At 45.0% G+C, this 22,171-nt stretch overlaps 1 protein-coding gene across 1 annotated transcript in view; it reads left to right on the top strand.

The window, feature by feature from the left end:
• Window positions 1-22,171, top strand: part of IHO1 (interactor of HORMAD1 1) — a 76,349-nt gene that overhangs the window by 26,397 nt on the left and 27,781 nt on the right. The window contains exons 4-8 of the mRNA XM_074957282.1: window positions 934-1,108; window positions 6,028-6,185; window positions 10,476-10,524; window positions 11,714-11,801; window positions 14,328-14,431. Of these exons, the coding sequence (XP_074813383.1) occupies window positions 934-1,108; window positions 6,028-6,185; window positions 10,476-10,524; window positions 11,714-11,801; window positions 14,328-14,431 (574 nt within the window). The remainder of the gene's footprint in view (window positions 1-933; window positions 1,109-6,027; window positions 6,186-10,475; window positions 10,525-11,713; window positions 11,802-14,327; window positions 14,432-22,171) is intronic.

Raw genomic sequence — 22,171 nt, 5'->3', positions numbered from 1 at the left:
TTGTGTTCTTAGCAGCTCCTTCCGACTCCCTGGCAAGGTGCTTCTGTTGAAACCGCACTGACAGTGTTTCCCTAACCAGTGGTTGCCTCAGGAATTCCCCTTAAAATGGTGTCCCCATTCATTGCAAGATTAAGGAAAGGGAGGTGTGGAAAAGTCTATCTGTCCAGGTGCTTATGTGGCACCTTTCTGGCATCAGTGTCCATAACTTGAGGCTGAATGAGGTTTTCTGGAGAATGTGTGGGACTATGGAATTATGCTTTTGTTATGCTGGGTGTTGGGTAAAGTCTCTGTGAAGCTGGTGGGCATAAGAGCCATTCTTCATTCAGGGTAAATGTAAACAATTAATGTTTGTCAGCTTTTAGCAGGAAACGAGAGACTCTCAAACTGTGGTTTGTAGGCCCCTGACTAATGGTAGTCCATTAGGATGTATTTAATAACCAGCAGTGCAGGACTGAGTGATGGTAGAACAGGTGTCACCATGAGTGGCAATTTTCTGAAGTGGGCTGCAGAATGAAAGTGGAGAGCCATACAGTACAGCGTTGCTCTCACACAGGCGAATCTCCATTTACCTACGGAATCATTACCATAGACTCTGCCTCCCATTTTTTGAGGTATTTATTCTTGCAACACTCCTTATGAGATAGAGAATTACTGTTGTTTCCATTTTACAGATGAAATACAATTGAGGCACAGAGAGGCTAAATGACTTGCCCAGGGGCACAAAGGAAGTCTGTGGAGGGCAGGAAATTGAACTTGGGTCTCCCAAGTCCCATGCAAGTTCCCTAACCACAGAACTATCCTTCCTTCTTTTCTGTAACACAAAGTTTGAAGGTTAACTGACTTACAGAATTAAGCTAAAATAGTTTGCTATTTCATTACTTAGTCATGATTTTTGCTTGAGGTTCATTCCCTTTCTGCTCTACATTATTTCAGGACTAATAAATCATCCAGTCGGAGCAGTGCTCCTAGTGATTACTCCAGCCTCAGTGACTCTCAGTTCCTCTTTGGTTCCCAGTTCTGTCCAGAGAACTCACAGTCAGCACCAGTGCCCCTGGAATTCAGTGCACAGTCAAGACAACAAAAAAGCTCCCAGCAGAACTCTCAGGATGTGAGTTTGACTCTTGAAATTTCTCAGCTAGCATTGTACTACCTGTGGGGAAGTATTAACAATTCAAAATTAATTCAAAAGACTGTAAGCTCTTCAGGGTAGAGCTCATATCATCCTAAATGTTTGTACAGTTTCTTCTTCAAGTGATTGCACATGTGCATTCCACTCTTGGGGTCAACATACACAGTCGCCAGAAATTTTTCCCTCAGTGGTACCTGTCAGGGCAACTTGAACACCCTTTGCTGTCATGCACCAGTGGCACTGGTATAAAGGGCTCAGCTGACCCCGAGCCCACTCAGTTCCTCCTTACCGCCATGACAGTCCCTGGGTGGTAAGGAGGAACTGAGGGGGAACTGGAACTGTTCATCTTGCTTTCAGGTGCTCTCAGTAGAGTGTGTACTCATGTATTTTGTTGTAAATAGTTTAGTAAGAATATAGGAATGGGTCAGACCAATGTCTGTTTAGCCCAGTATCCTGTCTTCCAACAGTGGCCCATCCCAGATGCTTCAAAGAGAATGAACAGAACAGGGCAATTATCAAATGATCCATCTCCTGGTGTCCAGTCCCAGCATCTGGCAACTGGAAGATGCTGGAACTGTGTTATTACAGGTGTCAGTGTTACAGTATAGCTACTTAGGTGTTACCCCATCTGAGGGTTTCAGTCGATTCCTAGTACTGAGGGATGTCTGGGTCACAGGGCTTCAAGCCCTGAATTTTCTGCAATAAGGCTATGCCCGTGAGCGACCCCCACTCAAGTTGTTTAAAGTGCCTTGGGAAGGCCATATAGGGAAGCATTGTCAGATTTACAGGGACTTTAAGTCTCACACAAAGAGAGATCATGAAGCCAGGCTAAAGTTTCTACTCATGGAGGTGGCCTTGTGACCTCCATCTGAGCCAGGTTGGTGAGACTCAGCACCAAGTGCTGCAGGATCAGCAAGGAGTGCGCCTCCTATTGTGCCTGAATCCCAACACTGCTCACCGTCCAGAGTGCCTAAGAAGAGGCATAAGAAACAGACTGCCAAGAGGGGAAGCTCTAAGTCTGCTAGGCATGGGGTTAAGAGAAGAGTACAATCTTAGACAAAGCACTCCTCTGCTTTGGCACCACAGAAGCTGGCACCGTAGACAGTGGAATCTAGGTAGGTACATAAAAACATGAGAATGGCCAGACTGGGTCAGACCAAAGGTCCATCCAGCCCAGTGTCCTGTCTGCCAACGGTGGCCAATGCCAGGTGCCCCAGAGGGAATGAACAGGTAATTATCAAGTGATCCATTCCCTGTCGCTCATTCCCAGGCTAGGGCAGAGGTGGGCAAACTACGGCCTGGGGGCCACATCCGGCCCACCAGGCGTTTTAATCCAGCCCTCGAGCTCCCACCGGGAAGTGGAGTCAGGACCTTCCCCGCTCCGGTGCTCCAGCCAGGGAGCGGGGTTGGGGTCTTGCCCCACTCCACAAGGGTCCCGGAAGCAGCGGCACATCCCCACTCCAGCTCCTATGTGTAGGGGCAGCCAGGAGGCTCGGCATGCTGCCCCCACCCCAAGCGCCACCCCCGTAGCTCCCATTGGCCGGGAACTGCAGCCAATGGGAGCTGCAGGGGCGGTGCCTGTGCACAGGGCAGCGCACAGAGCCACCTGGACGTGCCTCTGGATCGGAGTCGGAGAGGGGACATGCCCACTGTTTCTGGGAGCTGCTTGAGGTAAACGCCGCCCGGAGCCTGCCCCTCGACCCCCTCCCATGCCCCAACCCTCTGCCCCACCCCTGATCCCCCTCCTGCCCTCCGAACCCCTCAGTCTCAGCCCGGAGCACTCTCCTGCACCCCCAACTCCTCATCCTCAGCCCCACCCCCAAGCCTGCACCCCCAGCCGGAGCCCTCATGCCCTCCTGCACCCCAACTCCCAATTCCATGAGCATTCATGGCCCACCATACAATTTCCATACTCAGATGTGGCCCTTGGGCCAAAAAGTTTGCCCACTCCTGGGCTAGGGACACCATCCCTGCCCATCCTGGCTAATAGCCATTGATGGACCTACCCTCCATGAATTTATCTAGTTCTTTTTTTAACTCTGTTATAGTCTTGGCCTTCATCACATCCTCTGGCAAAGAGTTCCACAGGTTGACTGTGCGTTGCATGAATAAATACTTCGTTTTGTCCCTGGGGAGCACTTCCTTCCAGGCTTCCTGCCCTGGTCCCAATCTCTGGTGCCCGCAGCTTCCCTGTTCCCTGGCTTGGTGCGGGATCTGGTCACGTCTTCACTGGAGCTCCCAGAGCACATCCTTCTCCCTTGACTGCCAGCCCTGTCTGGCTGCCTTTTAAGCCCTGCTTCCAACCTGAGCATGCTGAGCACAAGTGGAGGGGTGAGGCCTCCTGAGTCCAGAGTTGATCCTTAACCCCCTCTTGTTCAGTGAGGGGTTTATACACTCTGTCACAAAAGCATATGACTGATCAGCTAAGAACATGTAATTTATGTTAGATTCTCTGTTAATGGGGTAGGTATTTTATTTGATCTTTTTGTTTCAATTACTAAAATAATGTAAAATTATTCCAAGCATAAATGCATTTAGACCAGACATTTAAGCTAAAATATCAGTTATTCCTTCTGTGGACAATGATGTCTTTCTGTTCAGTAGGCTTCATGGAAGAGAGATGGATTCATGACAGATTAAATCATAAAATCATAGAAAATTAGGGTTGGACGAGACCTCAGGAGGTCATCTAGTCCAACCCCCTGCTTAAAGCAGGACCATCACCAACTTCAATGTGTTGAACACCAACCCCAATGTCCAGTGTTGTTCTGATTTACTTCCACAGACTGAAAATGTATTTACCCCATTGCTGTTCATTATATTATGGCAGACACGTCATTGATTTTCAGAGAGAGCGAGCCTGTATGTTCTAGCTATTTCTCGCATGCTTTTATAATAGAAGTATCCTATGCAATCGTATTATTCATACTCAAATAGCACTTATACTATTAGTGCATACCTAAGGATCAAAATAAGGACACTTGTCGTTAGAGATAAGAGAAGAGTAATTGTCCCAGTTTTGTGGTCTAAGGCAATAATTCAGTTCTAGACTTTCTGACCCCTCTGCAGTTTGTTGCAGTAGCTTTTCATACAACATGGAAAAGGAAATTCTCTCTTCAAGATGAAAAAGGGCAATTTGGTGTGATTTGCATTCAGATTAAATTAAAATTTAAGGGAAAGTTGATTCCATTTTGCTCAGTATAGTGTTTGGAAAGTTTGTAGGATGAGAAGGAGGTTTTTGCTGCTTTAATATTAAACACTAAAAATCTTGTCCTCAAATCCATATTGAACCATATTAAAAACTGACTTCCAGTGTATGATGCTAGAATATTGTGGTGGTGATTACATGCTGTCAGAAATATAAAGGGAAGGGTAAACACCTTTAAAATCCCTCCTGGCCAGAGGAAAAATCCTTTCACCTGTAAAGGGTTAAGAAGCTAGGATAATCTCGCTGGCACCTGACCAAAATGACCAATGAGGAGACAAGAGACTTTCAAAGCTGGAGGCGGGGAGAAACAAAAGTTCTCTCTGTCTGTGTGTTGTTTTTGCCAGGAACAGAACAGGAATGGAGTCTTAGAACTTAATAAGTAATCTAGCTATATATGCGTTAGATTCTGTTGTGTTTAAATGGCTGAGAAAATAAGCTGTGCTGAATGGAAGGTATATTCCCGTTTTTGTGTCTTTTTGTAACTTAAGGTTTTGTCTAGAGGGATTCTCTATGTTTTGAATCTGATTACCATGTAAGGTATTTACCATCCTGATTTTACAGAGGTGATTCTTTTTACTTTTTCTTCAATTAAAATTCTTCTTTTAAGAAACTGATTGTTTTTTTCATTGTGCTTAAGATCCAAGGGTTTTGGGTCTGTGTTCACCTATGCAAATTGGGGAGGATTTTTATCAAGCCTTCCCCAGGAAAGGAGGTGTAGGGTTTGGGAGGATTTTGGGGGGGAAAGACGTTTCCAAGCGGGCTCTTTCCCTATTATATATTTGTTAGATGCTTGGTGGTGGCAGCAATAAAGTCCAAAAGGTAAAAGGTAAAATAGTTTGTACCTTGGGGAAGTTTTAACCTAAGCTGGTAAAAATAAGCTTAGGGGGTTTTCATGCAGGTCCCCACATCTGTACCCTAGAGTTCAGAGTGTGGAAGGAACCTTGACACATGCCAACAAAATGTTGTCATTTAGTAGGAAGCTCAGCATTAGCTATTTAAGTTAAATAATTTACAGCATATCTCACTGTGGGAACTTTAATTCTTTCACTGCTTTTCCTCCTCTGAACTTGCTGTGCTTTCATCATTTCAAGCCTCTACCATCCAGCAGTACAGCATATGTTTTTTCCTGGACATATCTGGTGTGTTTGGCAACAGCAACCAATACAGCGCACTACACAGAGCAAAATAAGGGAAGCTTTCTTTTTATAAAGTACAATCTAAGTAAAAAGAAAAGGAGTACTTGTGGCACCTTAGAGACTAACCAATTTATTTGAGCATAAGCTTTTGTGATGATCATCAGATGCAATGATGAAGTGAGCTGTAGCTAACGAAAGCTTATGCTCAAATAAATTGGTTAGTCTCTCTAAGGTGCCACAAGTCCTCCTTTTCTTTTTGCGAATACAGCTTAACACGGCTGCTGCTCTGAAATCTAAGTAAAGTTTCACCTGCTTTAGTCTGCTAGGAATACAGCCAGCCTTCATTCCCTTCTGCAGGAAGTTGATGTAGCTACTGCATGCGAACCAAGTATCTCATTAAATTCTTAATCTGTCTGTCCAATCCAGCCTGTCACACCCAGTCACTGTGGTGCCCCACGGTCTGCCGAGAACTTGGTGCATCAATTTTTTTTCTAATGAATGTTCTGAATATTTTTGTACCTTAAATATTGTCATTTTTTTCTTTCACACAACAGAGTGAGCCCAGTATTTTTACGAAGTACCAGACAAAACCTCAATTGTTTGGTGGCGATGAAAAGGAAAAGGGCTCATTTAATTTTGGTGTTGGAAACCTCAAGAATGTCTTGGAGCAGTTTGAAGTGAATAAGAAAAAAATAAAGGACAAACATGACAGGTATGCAAGAATCCATTATGAAGGCAGCTGACATTCTCATGGCAAAAACAACCAGTAACATGACCAAGCTGCAGATTTCTGCAGGAAAGTTTATAGATGTTCTCTGATTGGAAGAAGTCACAGGCTGAGAGAGTGTTATACTTACAATGTAGATTTATATAACACTTCTGTCAATAAACCATAAGGAACTGTAAAGATTATTTCTGAATTTTCCTTCATCTTTCTTTATCTTATCAGCAGATTCTATTCCATGCAGATTCTCCATGAAAACCCATATTTCTCTCAATTCAAAGGATTGTGTTGTGAGTGATCAAAAAGCTCATAACATCAGCATTTACACAGAGAATAAAGGAGATTGCTGGGGACATTTGTGTGGAACTGAATAGGAATATAATTACATATTTAAACATTTACACCGATATCATTTTTATTTTGTATGCAAGATTATTAGAGCTGTATTTTCTGCTGAGACCACCTTCATTTCCTAATAAGCTCTTTGTCATATACTAAGGATGCTCAGGTACATGCTAATCCTATCAGGTTTTGTTGAGCAAAGTAAGGGCTTCAGTCTCCAGTATGAAAGATGACCAGTTCTCCGAAGGCTGTGAAATAGTTCCTAGCTCTGTGCATTTCATTTAAAAAAATGGGAAAATATGAAAAATGAGTCCTAGGTGAACTACATTTTGTGGAAAGCCTTTAATCAAATCAGATTGTGTATGTTACTGCCTTTCTTCTGAGATATTTTTAAAGGTCTCTGATGATACAAAATCTGAAATTCTAGTTCCTATTAAGTGAGAGTAAGAATTGTGTATATATGTGAATAAAGGGATGTACAAATATTGAATTTTAAATGTTTAGCAAAAGTTCTGAATTCTGTTTTGTTTGTTCTGTGAATCAGTTTTGTTTTTCCGTAAGTTCCAAAGAAAACATTTTTTAAAAGATGCCATCTGCACAGCATTATTACTCTTGGGTCACACCGCCCCGTGCAAGACACCGTTGGCTCAAAGTTTTTGATACTCTGAAACAGTGGTAGTGGTGGATAATGCGTGAACCTTCCCTTTATTGCCCAGTTGCACAGTACTAGCTGTCACTACCTCAGCCGCCAGCACCTTCTAGTCAGTTCCTTCTTGCTATAGTCAGCCAGTGAGTTGAATTACAGGTAAGTAATTGTCTCTCTCAGAGGAGAGAATGTGTTCTGGTAAGTACAGTATCTGTCCAAGTGTTTTAAAGAAGGGTTGCAATTTGTAAAGTGAAGTGATCCCACAATAGACCTGCAGCCTTATTTAAACTCAGGAACTTGGCAGAATCACGGCCACGGTAACATTGTCAGGTCATGGTTTTCAAGTCATTCTAGGATGTCCATGGTACTAAAATGTGTCCTGAAACCCAGCCTTCCCTCAATCAGTGTAACTATCCTTCTGGAATCATAGAATTATAGAATCATAGAATATCAGGGCTGGAAGGGACCTCAGGAGGTTATCTAGTCCAACCCCGTGCTCAAAGCAGGACCAATCCCCTACTAAATCATCCCAGCCAGGGCTTTGTCAAGCCTGACCTTAAAAACCTCAAAGGAAGGAGATTCAGCCACCTCCCTAGGTAACGCATTCCAGTGCTTCACCACCCTCCCAGTGAAATAGGGTTTCCTAATATCCAACCTAAACCTTCCCCACTGCAACTTGAGACCATTACTCCTCGTTCTGTCATCTGCTACCACTGAGAACAGTCTAGAGCCATCCTCTTTGGAACCCCCTTTCAGCTAGTTGAAAGCAGCTATCAAATCCCCCCTCATTCTTCTCTTCTGCAGACTAAACAATCCCAGTTCCCTCAGCCTCTCCTCATAAGTCATGTGGTCCAGTCCCCTAATAATTTTTGCTGCCCTCTGTTGGATGCTTTCCAATTTTTCCACATCCTTCTTGTAGTGTGGGGCCCAAAACTAGACACAGTACTCCCAGATGAGGCCTCACCAATGTCGAATAGAGGGGAACGATCACGTCCCTCGATCTGCTAGCAATGCCCCTACTTATACATCCCAAAATGCCATTGGCCTTCTTGGCAACAAGGGCACACTGTTGACTCATATCCAGCTTCTCGTCCACTGTAACCCCTAGGTCCTTTTCTGCAGAACTGCTGCCGAGCCATTCGGTCCCTAGTCTGTAGCGGTGCATTGGATTCTTCTGTCCTAAGTGCAGGACTCTGCACTTGTCCTTGCTGAACCTCATCAGATTTCTTTTGGCCCAATCCTCCAATTTGTCTAGGTCCCTCTATATCCTATCCCTACCCTCCAGCATATCTACCTCTCCTCCCAGTTTAGTGCCATCTGCAAACTTGCTGAGGGTGCAATCCACACCATCCTCCGGATCATTTATGAAGATATTGAACAAAACCGGCCCCAGGACCGACCCTTGGGGCACTCCACTTGATACCGGCTGCCAACTAGACATGGAGCCATTGATCACTACCCGTTGAGCCCAACAATCTAGCCAGCTTTCTATCCACCTTATAGTCCATTCATCCAGCCCATACTTCTTTAAGTTGCTGGCAAGAATACTGTGGGAGACAGTGTCAAAAGCTTTGCTAAAGTCAAGGAACAACACGTCCACTGCTTTCCCTTCATCCACAGAACTGGTTATCTCGTCATAGAAGGCAATTAGATTAGTCAGGCATGACTTGCCCTTGGTGAATCCATGTTGACTGTTACTGATCACTTTCCTCTCATCTAAGTGCTTCAGAATTGATTCCTTGAGGACCTGCTCCATGATTTTTCCAGGGACTGAGGTGAGGCTGACTGGCCTGTAGTTCCCAGGATCCTCCTCGTTCCTTTTTTTAAAGATGGGCACTACATTAGCCTTTTTCCCGTTGTCTGGGACCTCCTCCGATTGCCATGAGTTTTCAAAGATAATGGCCAATGGCTCTGCAAGCACATCCGCCAACTCCTTTAGCACTCTCGGATACAGTGCCTCTGGCCCCATGGACTTGTGCTCGTCCAGCTTTTCTAAATTGTACTTGAGTGTATTGTATGCAATCAGATCTTCAGGCTCTCATTGGAGTAGGAGAAGTTTGCTAACAAAGGGAACCAATGTTTTCATCACCTTTCTAGATCACTTTTGTTAGAGAAATAACTAGGCAAACAAAAGGAAGGCCTGTAATGATTCTACCCAATCTATTTTAGGTTTTAACATTGCACCTATCAACCTAGTACCTGAGTTGGCTCCTTGCTGAACCTCTCAGTGCAGGGAGGGGGAGGGTTTATGTCCACAGTGGCACTTCAGCAAGTGATGTAGAGTTGTGTATATATTGCAAGGGAAAGCTCACTCCAAGAATTAGACAATTTTTATAGTAATTATTCATCACTATTGTAAAGTTAAATATGATGATGTATCAAGTTGTATCCCCACCAGTTTGACTATTGCAAGGACCCTCCTCTTTTCCCTAGCAATAGAGTGCACCTACCTACCCAAAAGTTATTAGACTTTGCCTCCCCTGCCCTTTTGGATGCTGCAGTTTGTCCATAGATGATCAATCCAAAGTGATCTGAATCCACAGAAAGGGAGACAAGGTAGCTCTTTGCTTAGCAACAATCTTTGCATTTTGCCCTTGATGGGTTAATCATGAGAAGAATATGAATTCTGATTGGCTAGCACACATCAAAGAGGTAGATTAATTTACAGAAAACACATTCAGTCATTCAGGTGAAAGGCCTTTGTTACCCTCTGTTACAGTTCTTCCTGACACTGGCCTTGTCTACACTGAAGATTTTCTGAAATTTTCCTACAATTGCTTTAGCACTGTTGCTGCTCTAGTGTAGACCATCTGCAGGCATTTCACCATCATCTCGTGTAGTCCTATTCTGAGCTGACAACATATTGGTAAAAATGCTAATAGTCAGTCTACAGTTCCCACCATTGCTAGCATCTCTGGAGTTGTACCAGTGCTAGGGTGATCAGATGTCCCGTTTTTAAAGGGACAGTCCTGTTTTGGGGGATTTTTTTCTTATATAGGCACCTATTATCCCCCAGCCCCTGTCCTGTTTTCTCGCAGTTGCTATCTGGTAACCCTAACCAGTGCTAAAGCAAGAGTGGGAGAATTTTTAAAAAATCTTTGTTAGAGACAAGGCCACTGAGGTTTTTCTAATGAAAGTAAGGTGATTTTAAGGGGTGAAGTACAAAGTCTCTTATTTTGCATTATGTCTTGCATTGTTTCATGTCTCATGATTTCCCTAACCTTTCTCATTTCTAATTGTTTTAGTATTGTTTGCATGCCTATTTTATGCTCTCTGTGTTTCCATTTTAGTGAAGTTTTAAGCACCTTTATTTCCAGTGTCAAAGAAAGCATTCAGGGGGTAAGTAAATCCAAATCCACATTGTAGCCTTTATCTAAAATTGAATTGATGGTTCTACATTAAACTGTAGGGTCCCTAGGGCATGAGCTCAGCTTCTGTGACGCTACAGTTTTCAGATCAATAGGGTGAGTTGCCCTTTACAATTCTCTTAAATTGGGAGACTCTTAAGAGCACACAAAGAATGAATACAGTGACCACAAACACACTTACAAGCAAAACATCGTGTTTGTATTATAAGTGACATGCACACACCCATCTATGCAACCTGAGAGAGCCCAAGCAATAGCCAATGCCATATTCATACTCTCATACCCAGAGCTATTACAGAGTCTGGTGGGTCTCTCAACAGGCGGTCATGATAGAAAGGTAGTTCCTGCTGAGGCCTTCTCTCGGAGTCTTCCCACCGTCTCCCTTCCAGGGAACTGCTTGTTGTTCTGACTATGCCTGGGGGTTTCAACCGCCTTTTATCTATCTGTGCTTCCACACCCCATACATTTTGGCGTGCCCCACTTTCCAGAGGTTGTTCTCTTAGTTCCCATTTTTCCTATTTACATCTTATTAACATTTACGTAAACACGTTCCCATGGTAACCTGCAGTCAGAGCAGAATTTTCTGTGATGTTACAATCAGGTGTCTTGCAGTCTGGACAGATACACTGGCACATCTTTTAAAGTAATCTTATGGTTTTATTGGCATTGGGTCAGTCTTGCGTCATCCACTCATGTCAAGTCTCCTTAAGCTTGAGGCCTAGTCTGGCTAAATTGAAATCTTACAGGACTTAACCTGTAGGCCTTGCATTACAGCCTTACTTTACTTACGTACCTAATACACACACATCACTCCTAAATACTTGTCAGTCTTATACTCCTATAATCCTACAATTTAAATATATTAATCACACATTGATTACATACAAAATGACATATGACTGAACCATGACAATAGATAATACAATTAAATAAATTAATTAGCTATAAAGTCCAAAATAAAGAGGTTAGAAATATTGCAGTGCATTAATTTTATTTTTAGTTTAATACATTTGCCTTTTTGAATTACAATATTTTAAACTATAAATAAATACTCCTTTTTGATGCCATTCCATTCAGTTTTCACAATTTATTGCAAATACTATAGTGCAAGTGAATAGATGACAGACCATTTATTTTCTTATTTGTCTTGGTTTTTGCAGTTGCAAACATGCTTCGACAAGTTTGAAGAAAGATTGGATTCAAGAAACAAATCAATTTTGGATTGCTTGGAAGCCGTTTCTAAGACCTGTAAGCACTTGCTGTATTTCTGTTAATAGCAGAGGACATTGTCAAACCGCCGAATGTTTTCTCCAAGCTGAGAGATAAGACTAGTAGTGCACTCTCACACCCTATAAGCTCATGGGTTTGTCTACACTCATGTTCTCTCACTGTTGGAACCTTCATTCCCTTACCAATATTTGCCATCCCTGCACATTGTTTGTTGCTATGTCAAGCAGAGTTCTGAAATGGTTTTTTTTTTTTTTTTTTTAAACAGACAACCACTATGCACATCTTTGGTTCTGTGTAGATGATGATAGTTATTTGGATAGTGGGAGCACTAATGACCCTTGTGTCAGGGAAAGGGACATGTCATGCAAACAGACAGGGTGAAGACTGGCACAGTCCTCTTAGTTTCTTATTGTTTAACATTGGAACTCGTTGCCCAATCTCTGGTTGATTGTTATTTCTTGACCTAACCATCCACAGGTCCATACTTTCTTTAATATATTTTCATGAACTGGGTGAAGCCTTGTTATGGGTTGAGTTAAAACATTGTTCAAATTGATGTGTGTACGAGCTCTTCATTTAAGTCAGCTGTAAGAGACAGTTAAGGGGCCACACTTTAAACAAAGGCCTAGACTCTGCCCAGAAACTAGCACTGGGCGGGCAGAGGGTTCCATTGGGTTGTGACAGGATAGGGGTGTGTGAGAAAACACAGAAACTGAGATCAGACAAGAACAATGGGAGAAGCAAAGGCAAAAAGCAAGAAAGCCAATCAGTAGCCTGTGAGTACAGTATGACCCTGGGAAAAGCGAGAGAGAAAACCTTTTGGGTCTATGGGCTAAAGACACTAGGGGCTACAAGCTAATCATAGAAGATCAGGGTTGGAAGAGACCTCAGGAGGTCATCTAGTCCAACCCCCTGCTCAAAGCAGGACCAACCCCAACTAAATCATCCCAACCAGGGCTTTGTCAAGCCGGGCCTTAAATACTTCTAAGGATGGAGATTCCACCATCTCTGTAGGTAATCTCAGTGCTTCACCACCCTCCTAGTGAAATAGTGTTTCCTAATATCCAGCCTAGACCTCCCCCACTGTGACTTGAGACCATTGCTCCTTCTTCTGTCATCTGCCACCTCTGAGAACAGCCGAGCTCCATCCTCTTTGGAACCCCCCTTCAGGTAGTTGAAGGCTGTTATCAAATCCGCCCCTCACTCTTCTCTTCTGCAGACTAAATAACCCCGTTCCCGCAGCCTCTCCTCATAAGTCATGTGCTGCAGCCCCCTAATCATTTTTGTTGCCTCCCCGCTGGACTCTCTCCAATTTGTCCACATTCTTTCTGTAGTGGGGGGCCCAAAACTGGACACAGTACTCCAGATGAGGCCTCACCAATGTCGAATAGAGGGGAACGATCACGTCCCTCGCTCTGTTGGCAATGCTCCTACTTATACAGACCAAAATGCCGTTAGCCTTCTTGGCAACAAGGGCACACTGTTGACTCATATCCAGCCTCTCATCCACTGTAATCCCCAGGTCCTTTTCTGCCGAACTGCTGCTTAGCCAGTCGGTCCCCAGCCAGTAGCAGTGCATGGGATTCTTCCGCCCTAAGTGCAGGACTCTGCACTTGTCCTTGTTGAACCTCATCAGATTTCTTTTGGCCCAATCCTCCAATTTGTCTAGGTAACTCTGTACCCTATCCCTACCCTCCAGCATATCTTTCTCTGCTCACAGCTTAATGTCATCCGTGAACCTGCTGAGGGTGCAATCCATTCCATCATCCAGATCATTAATAAAGCTGTTGAACAAAACCGGCCCCGGGACCAACCGCTGGGGCACTCTGCTTTATACCGGCTGCCAACTAGACATCGAGCCATTGATCACTATCCGTAGAGCCCGACAATCTAGCCAGCTTTCTATCCACCTTATAGTCCATTCATCCAATCCATACTTCTTTAACTTGCTGGCAAGAATACTGTGGGAGACCGTATCAAAAGCTTTGCTAAAGTCGAAGTATATCACGTCCACTGCTTTCCCCATATCTACAGAGCCAGTTATCTCGTCATAGAAGGCAATTAGATTAGTCAGGAATGACTTGCCCTTGGTGAATCCATGTTGACTGTTCCTGATCACCTTCCTCTCCTCCAAGGCCTTCAAAATGGATTCCTTGAGGACCTGCTCCATGATTTTTCCAGGAAGTGAGGTGAGGCTGTAGTTCCCTGTGGAGTGCGTTTAGATTAAAAACCTTTAGTTCAATAGAGAAGAATGGAGTTTTGGTATAAGATTATATAGGATTTTTCATCTGCACACTTACTTTGCTTTGGCATGTATTATGCACTAGTAATAGTGGTGATTATGTTAAGACTAATTATTGTGGTGTGGGGAAACTACTTTATTTCCTAGCTTAATGACCTAGAAGATTTCAGCTGGTCAGTCACTATGATTGTGTAGCACAGCAAAGCATTTCATTCACAATCCCCGGGGAAGAATCAAGCAGTATTTTATTCATATTTACAAATTAAGGAGTAAATGCAGTTTTTATTGATTTCCTTGTTTAGTGCAAGAGACTGCTCAGTCCCACTATGGCTCAGTGCTGAATGCTCTAACAGACAAAAGCCAAATGGAGCAGATATTACTGGAGATGGAGAGGAGACTTGCAGCTGTAAGTTCAGAAATTCATCTGTTGTGCTGAATCCGGGTCCTGAATTTCTCGCATTTCTCTAAAAAATATTAACAAAATATTAGATTGTCTTCCTGTGCTAGGTTACGAAGATGAAAGTTACCATTCTAATAGAGGAAAATATGTATATTAAAATGCTAATTCTAGGCTAACTCTGCCATCTAGTAATCGTGCATTACACTGCCCTGCAGGGATCCAAGCTGGGGTGTTGATCATGATCTTCTGTTCGTCAGAATAGAAGGTGCCACTCTCAGAGTGCCATCAGCGTGGTGGTGGCCCCATTTCCCAATGCTATGGGAGCTGTGCTCTAGAAGGGCCTGGTTCCTGGCAGTTTGGAGAATGCTGGTGCGGTACGTCTCCGATAAAGAGGGTTGGGCGTGCTTCTCATGGAAAGTCAGGTCAGACAGGGCCTCAGGGAGAGAACAAGGGACTTAGAGCGAGCAAAATATGACTTGTCATAAAGGTGCAAGATTGAAGTGTCAGACTTTAAGCTGCATAGGTGGAACTGCATTCCCAGAAGGGCCCCGCAGTATATGTTTGTGGCAAGCAATAAGCCACAGAAAGAAGTGGTATGTTGTCTTCATGACGATAGGGAGACATCACAGTGAATTAGAAATTCACCCCATCCAAAGAAATGTTACCACCATATTGCTTTTTGAAAACATGGCTCTGTACAGAAATATCCAGACTGCTGATACTTGGGTTGAGATGAAAGCTAAGTGGACCATCTAAGATTTAATACTAAAGGGGTTTTGATTTGAATGTTACTGTTGGAGTATTTAGTGGTTGTTGCCTAATATTTCTGCTCTGCTGACTGCTTTCCCCAGAAAGATGTGGAGATTTTAGATGTGAAAAACAATTTACAGTTACTGAAGGAGAGTCTGGAACTACTAACATCTCAGCAGAATAAGCAACATCAGAAGCTATGTGAACAGTTAAATCACCTACCGGTCCCCAGCGTCTTAGCTGAACTGCAGACATTCATTTCCACTTCCAGATTTCCCAGCTGCATAAAGGATAATGCATCCCAGACCTCTCCAGATATATTACAGAACCTCTCTCTCATCAGTCAGGAGAAAACATGCTGTCAGTGCTATCAGACCATGAGGGTTTGCAGAACGAGTTCATTTCAGACTCAGCCATGCACCATGACAATGGCAAATAGACATGGAGATTCCCATATGAAGAATCACATAGCTAAAGATGATACACACAAGAGTGATTTAAACACAGCTGCTGGAAGGGAGGTCAGTCTCACTACTACAGCTTTACGAGGCAAAGAAAACATGACTGTACAAGAGATGAAGTCTGCTTTAGAAAAGCAACCCTCTGCTAACAATCCACCTTGTGCCTGCTGCTCCAACGCTGATGTTTCTGGGGATAGTCATGAGAAACATCAGCTGCTTACTCAAGAAATATATCAAGCCACACCTCTGAGGAAGGTAATCAGGAAAAACTCTAAGGGAATCAAAACTGTGACTCCTTCACAACAAAATCAGAGCCAACTTTGCCACCCTCCTGTACAAAACAATATGGCTGGACAAAGAGACGAAGACTTTGTCACAGACAACATGATGCATATCACAGTTGTAGGAAACAGACTAAAAAAAGAAAAGTCCAAAAAACCCCGCCGGAGTAAATTAACAGTGAGGAAACGAATGTACGTTGCTAAGAAAAAAGGAGACCTTTCCAAGTGTCCTGACAGTGGTCTGAAAAAAAAAATGACCAGCAGATGGATGGAGTCGGAGGATTCCAGAAAAAATTACTCTCCCACAGATACAGTTATGCTTCATTCAGAGAACTCTGGCCCAGGGTCTTCAGCTCCCAGTCACCAAAAGCTAAGCAGGGCCCAACACAGAAAGAAAGAAAACTCCTTGCCGGTGCTCCACTCCCATGAAAACCTGGAATGGCTTGCAGCCAAGAGGAAGGAAATATTGGAAAATAAGAGGAGAGAGGATATTTGCAATACCAAACGGACTCTCTGTTTCTGGGATTGCTCTCCCTGGGAGAGTAACATAAAGGGTGAAAACCAGATGAGCTGGTTCAGTCTCCCAAGCGCCATGGCTTCTAATAAGTCAAGTCTTTCTTTCGCCCCTGCCCAGCATAAGAATACAACATTTTGCTCCTTAGTTTTTGATAGTGATTATTCTGATTGACATTTTCTGTTTGATTTTCCCGATGTATAACAGAAGTGTGGCTAGTTCAATCCATTTTTTCTTTAGGTCCGTTGGCTTTTTAATTTCTCAAGTTCTGTCACTCTTTAGACATTGCACATAACTGAGCATATGGCACCTTGGAGCCTTGTATGGAGGGACAAGTCTTTTTCATACACATGGCAGCCCCCTCTGGCAATATACAGGATGTACTCATACCTAAATTACATTGGAATGTCATTAGCAAGCTTTGTGTATTGTAAATGATAATATGTTGCTGTATTCTGTCCAGAAATGAGGTCTGGGGCAAGGATTCCCATTCACCTGGGCAAGCTGACGTGCTCTTTTTTTATTTTTATATTTTGGTGTCTCCCTGCTCTTAACAGAAATGCCATTGTTTTCTAATTGCTGTCATCTTTGCTTAGCAGAAGAGGGTCTGTGATGCTTGCCTAAATTTCCACTAGCGAGAACACTGCTAGCAGGCTGTGGGCACAGAAACACAGCTGAGGCTATTGTTACTATATCTAGAAGTGGAATCTATTTTAAACTTTTAAAGACATGTAATACAGTGTCTGTGGCCTGGGGCTTTAATTCCAGTTTTTCATTCTTTCTCTTTAGAGTGGTTCAGATGGCTAAGGGCCCGAATCCTGGTCCCACTGAAATGAATGGGAATTCTTATGATTGACTTCACACAGTTAAGATTAGCCCTAAGTCTTTTGCCCTATTCTGGGTAAATGTACCTTTTGTGTGAAAAAAGAACCCTAATATCTTGTTGTGTTCACCAGATATAGCATTTCTTCTCCTTTCAGGCTTATTTCTCTGGTCACTTTCTTCAGTTTCAGTCTCATTTTTTTCTCATCTGCATCTCTTAGCTAATCAAGATCTTCATCTTATGTGTTTCTAGTGTATTAGGGCCTCAAAGAAAAGCCTAGAAAGGTGGCACCCATAAAACAAGATGCCAAGAAAAACCATTGGTTCTGTCTGTTTTTGTTTAAAAGACTTACGTATTTCTGATTAATGGTGATTTCAAATTCATAGATTTTAAGGTCAGAAGGGACCATTAGGGTCACCAGTTCTGAGCTCCAGCATAACACAGGCCATAGAATTCCACCTGGAGAATCTTCCCTCAAGCTCATAGCTTGATGGAACTACAGCAGCTCCTTTAGAAAGACATCCAGTCTCGAGTTTAAGTTCTGATCACTTAAAGTAATTTTATTCTATTTGATCACAGAATCAGGTTTGCTCTGACAAATGAAACACTTCAATATTTAGGAAAGAGATCTGCTGTCATGAATATAAATGGCCTCATTTTGTCATTCCAAAATAAAAAGACCTTGTCTATCTATTACTTGATTATCAAGTCCATTTCTTCATGAATGTCAAATTTCTGTGTAATGATTTCAGGGGATAGGCTCATATGCTTGTATTGCTGTGGGTTAACAGGCAGATGCTGTTTAGCTAGTTTGTCTCCTACAGAGGATATAATTGGGATAATTAGTTCTATTCAGCTTGTCTGATATTTAACGAAGAGGGATAACATCACTTTTTATAACTCTGTAACGTAAGATTGTGTTAATGCTCTTTGGTGAACGTGACAGGTGACATTTTCAATCAGTGTGGCAGCATCCTCTGAGGAACTAACAAGTCTCAGAGAGTGACAGCAACACAAAAGATTAAGCGAGTCTCCAAGGTGTGAGTGCTGCAGTGGGGTGGGAATGCATACCCCGCGGCCACACGCACCCTACAGGCGAGGTTACTACACGGAGGGCACCATTTTATACAGAAATGACATGGCAACCTCCGCTCAGCGTGGGTTAGCACACACCATACGTGTGAGGTCACATCGGCGGGGCAGAGTGCACACATCCACAGACACCGTTGCTACCCAACGGACAGTCGCACTACCACAGGGCTCAGTTTACTCTGAGTGAGGCCGATGTGGTGCTCAATCAAGAGGTTAATCTTCATTGCTGCGGTGCCACTGTGGACACCAAGTGTTAGCATAGCAGCTGCACTAATTCAGTTGACCTTCCCAGTGTAATCCCACAATGCTTCTGCACTCTTCAGGGATGCTTTGACTCCTGGAGCATTGACTCATCTGTCAAGCTGAAGTCATCTCCATCTCAACATCTTCCTCCTCCAGGTATGGCAGCATCAGAGGTAGTACTCAGGTGCTCTCAGCTCTGCAGGGTACCCCTAACACCCAGATTAAAAGGGCCCAAGAAGGACAATAAAATATAACTGTAATAACATAGATTGACATTTCCTTTCTGCCTCAGGGATTCTCCTGAGAAACACACAGGGATTGCCATTGCTGTCCACCTGCTGCTGCAGCAGCATCTCCACACACCCAAGGTCTGAAAAACAGAAGAGGGTCATTAGCTAACAGACACACAGCAAAGCTCTCCCTCATGCAGTGAGCATGGTCCGTCCTGGGTACCGAATGAGGCAGAGGTCCGGTGGGATAAATAGGATGTGATCGTGTAATTCAAAACAGTATCATATGCACAGACACAAAGCGGCTGGATTAAGGTGGCACAGGCAAACTTAATTCTGGCATTTCCTAACTTTTGGATGATTAAAGGAACATTAAGGTTGTGGAGTCAATGTGATTTTTCTGGTGCGTAGTGTGGCATTATAATGCAATAAATACCCTAGACAATACTCAAATTGTATATGCCCTCAGGTGACACCACTGGCCTCCCAATGGTGCTCCCACCCATTTAAAATCCCCCTGGAGAAGTGATGCCATGCTTGGAAGGCTACTGCAGTAGCTGGAGGAGGAAATGAGATTGGAGCCATTTTATAAACCATGTGAGTATCATCGAGGGTGTTTGCTGCATTCCTCAGTGTCCTGAGCATTACACAGCACTTGCTGTATTCAAATCACAGCTCCTCAGTGCTCAGCACTGATGCAGGTCAGACACTAGGTATGAACTCGGGGCCTCACACACCACTGGGGTGATGCTCTAGCTCAATCAGAGCTAGCACCTGGAGGTGGAATTTACTCCTCAGTTCAGCAGTGTGATCACTGGATCACCAATTAAACTTCCCTGGAATAACCCTGAGGGGCAAAGCTGTACCTAATGGATAGATTGGGAAGGGGATGAGAGAGATTGGCAGGCTTCTGAGAGTCAGAGCCAAGAGAGCCCTTCTGCTCCCTCTTCTCTAGCCACAAAGCGCTCGGAGAGCTCGTCAAACACCTTGTGCAGTTTATTTACAGCATTCTCCCCATTGCCCTCACAGATGGGTGCAGCTCTGTAATTGCACATACGCACAGGTGCCGACTCCCTGGGTGCTCTGGGGCTTGAGCACCCACCGGTGGCCCTGCCAATCAGCTCCTCCCCCCCTCCCCAGCGCCTCCTGCCCACTTCGATCAGCTGTTCAGCACCATACAGCGGCGGGTGAGGGGGCGGAGCAAGGGTGGGATGCGCTCAGGGGAGGGGCGGGGCAAAATAGGGTGGGAAGAGGCAGGGCAGGGGCAGGAAGAGGTGGGGTGGGGGTCTTGAGGGAAGGGGTGGAGTGGGGGCAGAGCGGGGGTTGAGCACCCCCGAGGAAATGACAAAGTCAGCACCTGTGCCCCTTAGCTCACTCTGCCACGGAGGGGGGAGACAGAAGGGATCTTCCCCCTGAGAGAGAGCTCTCCTAGCTCTGACTCTCAGAAGCCTGCCAGTCTGTGTCCTCCTGCCAGGGGTGCTGGTTCTGGGGGTATGGCAGCACCCCCTGGCTTGAAGTGGTTTCCATCATAGACAGGGTTTGCAGTTTGGTTCAATGGCTCTCCCCATCCCCATTATAAAAACTTCCAATGTGTCTGTCTCCCACTGAGGGCTTCCTTCCTGGGCCTTCCCTGCTTTCTGGGCTAATAGGTTAATTAGCCTTGTCGCCGCTCCCCAATCTGTCAATTGGGCACAGCTTTGCAGTTTAGGGTTACTCTGGGGCGACTTAACTGGTGATCCAGTGATCCTTAGGCTCCGTCTCCAGAAGAAACGGTGCAGCTGCACTGCTGTAGTGTGTTAGTAGAGACACTCCCTACAGCCGGAGTGGGCAAACTTTTTGGCCTGAGGGCCACATCTGGGTATGGAAATTGTATGGTGGGCCATGAATGCTCATGGAATTGGGGGTTGGGGGGCATGAGGGCTCCAGCTGGGGGTGCAGGCTCTGGGGTAAGGCTGGGGATAAGGAATTGGGGGTGCAGGAGGGTGCTCCAGTCTGGGACCGAGGGGTTCGGAGGGCGGGAGGAGGATCGGGGTGGGGCAGAGGGTTGGGGCACAGGAGGAGGTTGGGGGGCAGGCCCTGGGCACCTCCTGCAGCTTACCTCACACAGCTCCCAGAAACAGGAGCATGTCCCTCCTCCAGCTCCTAGGCAGAGGTGCGACCAGGTGGCTCTGTGCACTGCCCTGTGCGCAGGCACCGCCCCTGCAGCTCCCATTGTCTGAGGTTCCCGGCCAATGGGAGCTGCGGGGGTGGCACTTGGGGTGGGGGCAGCGTGCGGAGCCCCCGACTGCCCCTACGCGTAGGAGCCAGAAGGAGGATGTGCTGCTGCTTCTGGGACCCTTGTGGAGTGGGGCAAGACCCCAACCCCCCTCCCTGACTGGAGCGCCAGAGCGGGGCAAACCCCAGACCTCGCTTCCCAGTGGGAGCTCGAGGACCGGATTAAAATGTCTGGAGGGCCAGAAGTGGCCCCTGGACTGTAGTTTGCCCACCTCTGCAGGACAGCGACAGGAGGGGCTCTCCCATTGCTGTGATTAATTCACCTCCCTGAGAGGCGGTAGCTAGGCTGATGGAAGAATTCCTGTCGACCTAGTGCTGTTTGCACTGGGGGTTAGGTCAGCTTAACCGTGTAGCTCAAGGCGGGTGGATTTTTCACACTCCTAAGCGACCTAGCTGGGTCGACCTAACTTTTTAGCGCAGACCTGGCCTGACAGATGCCCTCTCCTATCCATCCACAGAGCTAAAACTATCATCATCGTGTGTCCCACTTACTGCAACATTCCTCTCTCTGGCCTTGACAAATGCAGCCTTGCCCCACGCATCTCTATTGAGAATGCTGCTGCGAAGACCGTTCTCCGTTCCTGTCTCTTTGACCATGTCATCCCTCTTTGCACTCCTCCGCAGGCTCCACCTTTCTGTCACATCAAACATGAGCTACTCGTCTTCATTTTCAAAGCCCTTCTTGACCTATCACCTCTCATTTACTACTGAGAGGCCAACGCCTGCTTCCGGTAGGCCCATGCTGCCAACCTCCATCTCCCACTGATTACATTTTCAAACAAGAATCTTTGTGCTTTCTCTCCTGCTCCCCTCACACCTGGGAGGAGCTCCCCATAAACATCAGCAATCCTCCTTGAAGTCCCTCCTAAAAACTCTCCTTTGCCATGAGGCCTACAAAAAGCTTGACAGAGGTTAGGCCACTGGTTGCTGAAACCACTACCTGTCATGCTGACCAATATGCCTCATTGTTTCCTTGTACTCTCCCGTCAGTCTGTCTGCATCCATCTGTTGTCTCTTGGCCTATACTGTAAGTTGTAAGCTCCCTGAGGCAGGGAACATCTTTTGTTCTGTGTCTGTA

Source organism: Natator depressus, chromosome 7, assembly GCF_965152275.1.
Source record: "Natator depressus isolate rNatDep1 chromosome 7, rNatDep2.hap1, whole genome shotgun sequence".
Lineage (NCBI taxonomy): Eukaryota > Metazoa > Chordata > Testudines > Cheloniidae > Natator > Natator depressus.
This window is presented reverse-complemented; position numbering and strand designations above follow the sequence as displayed.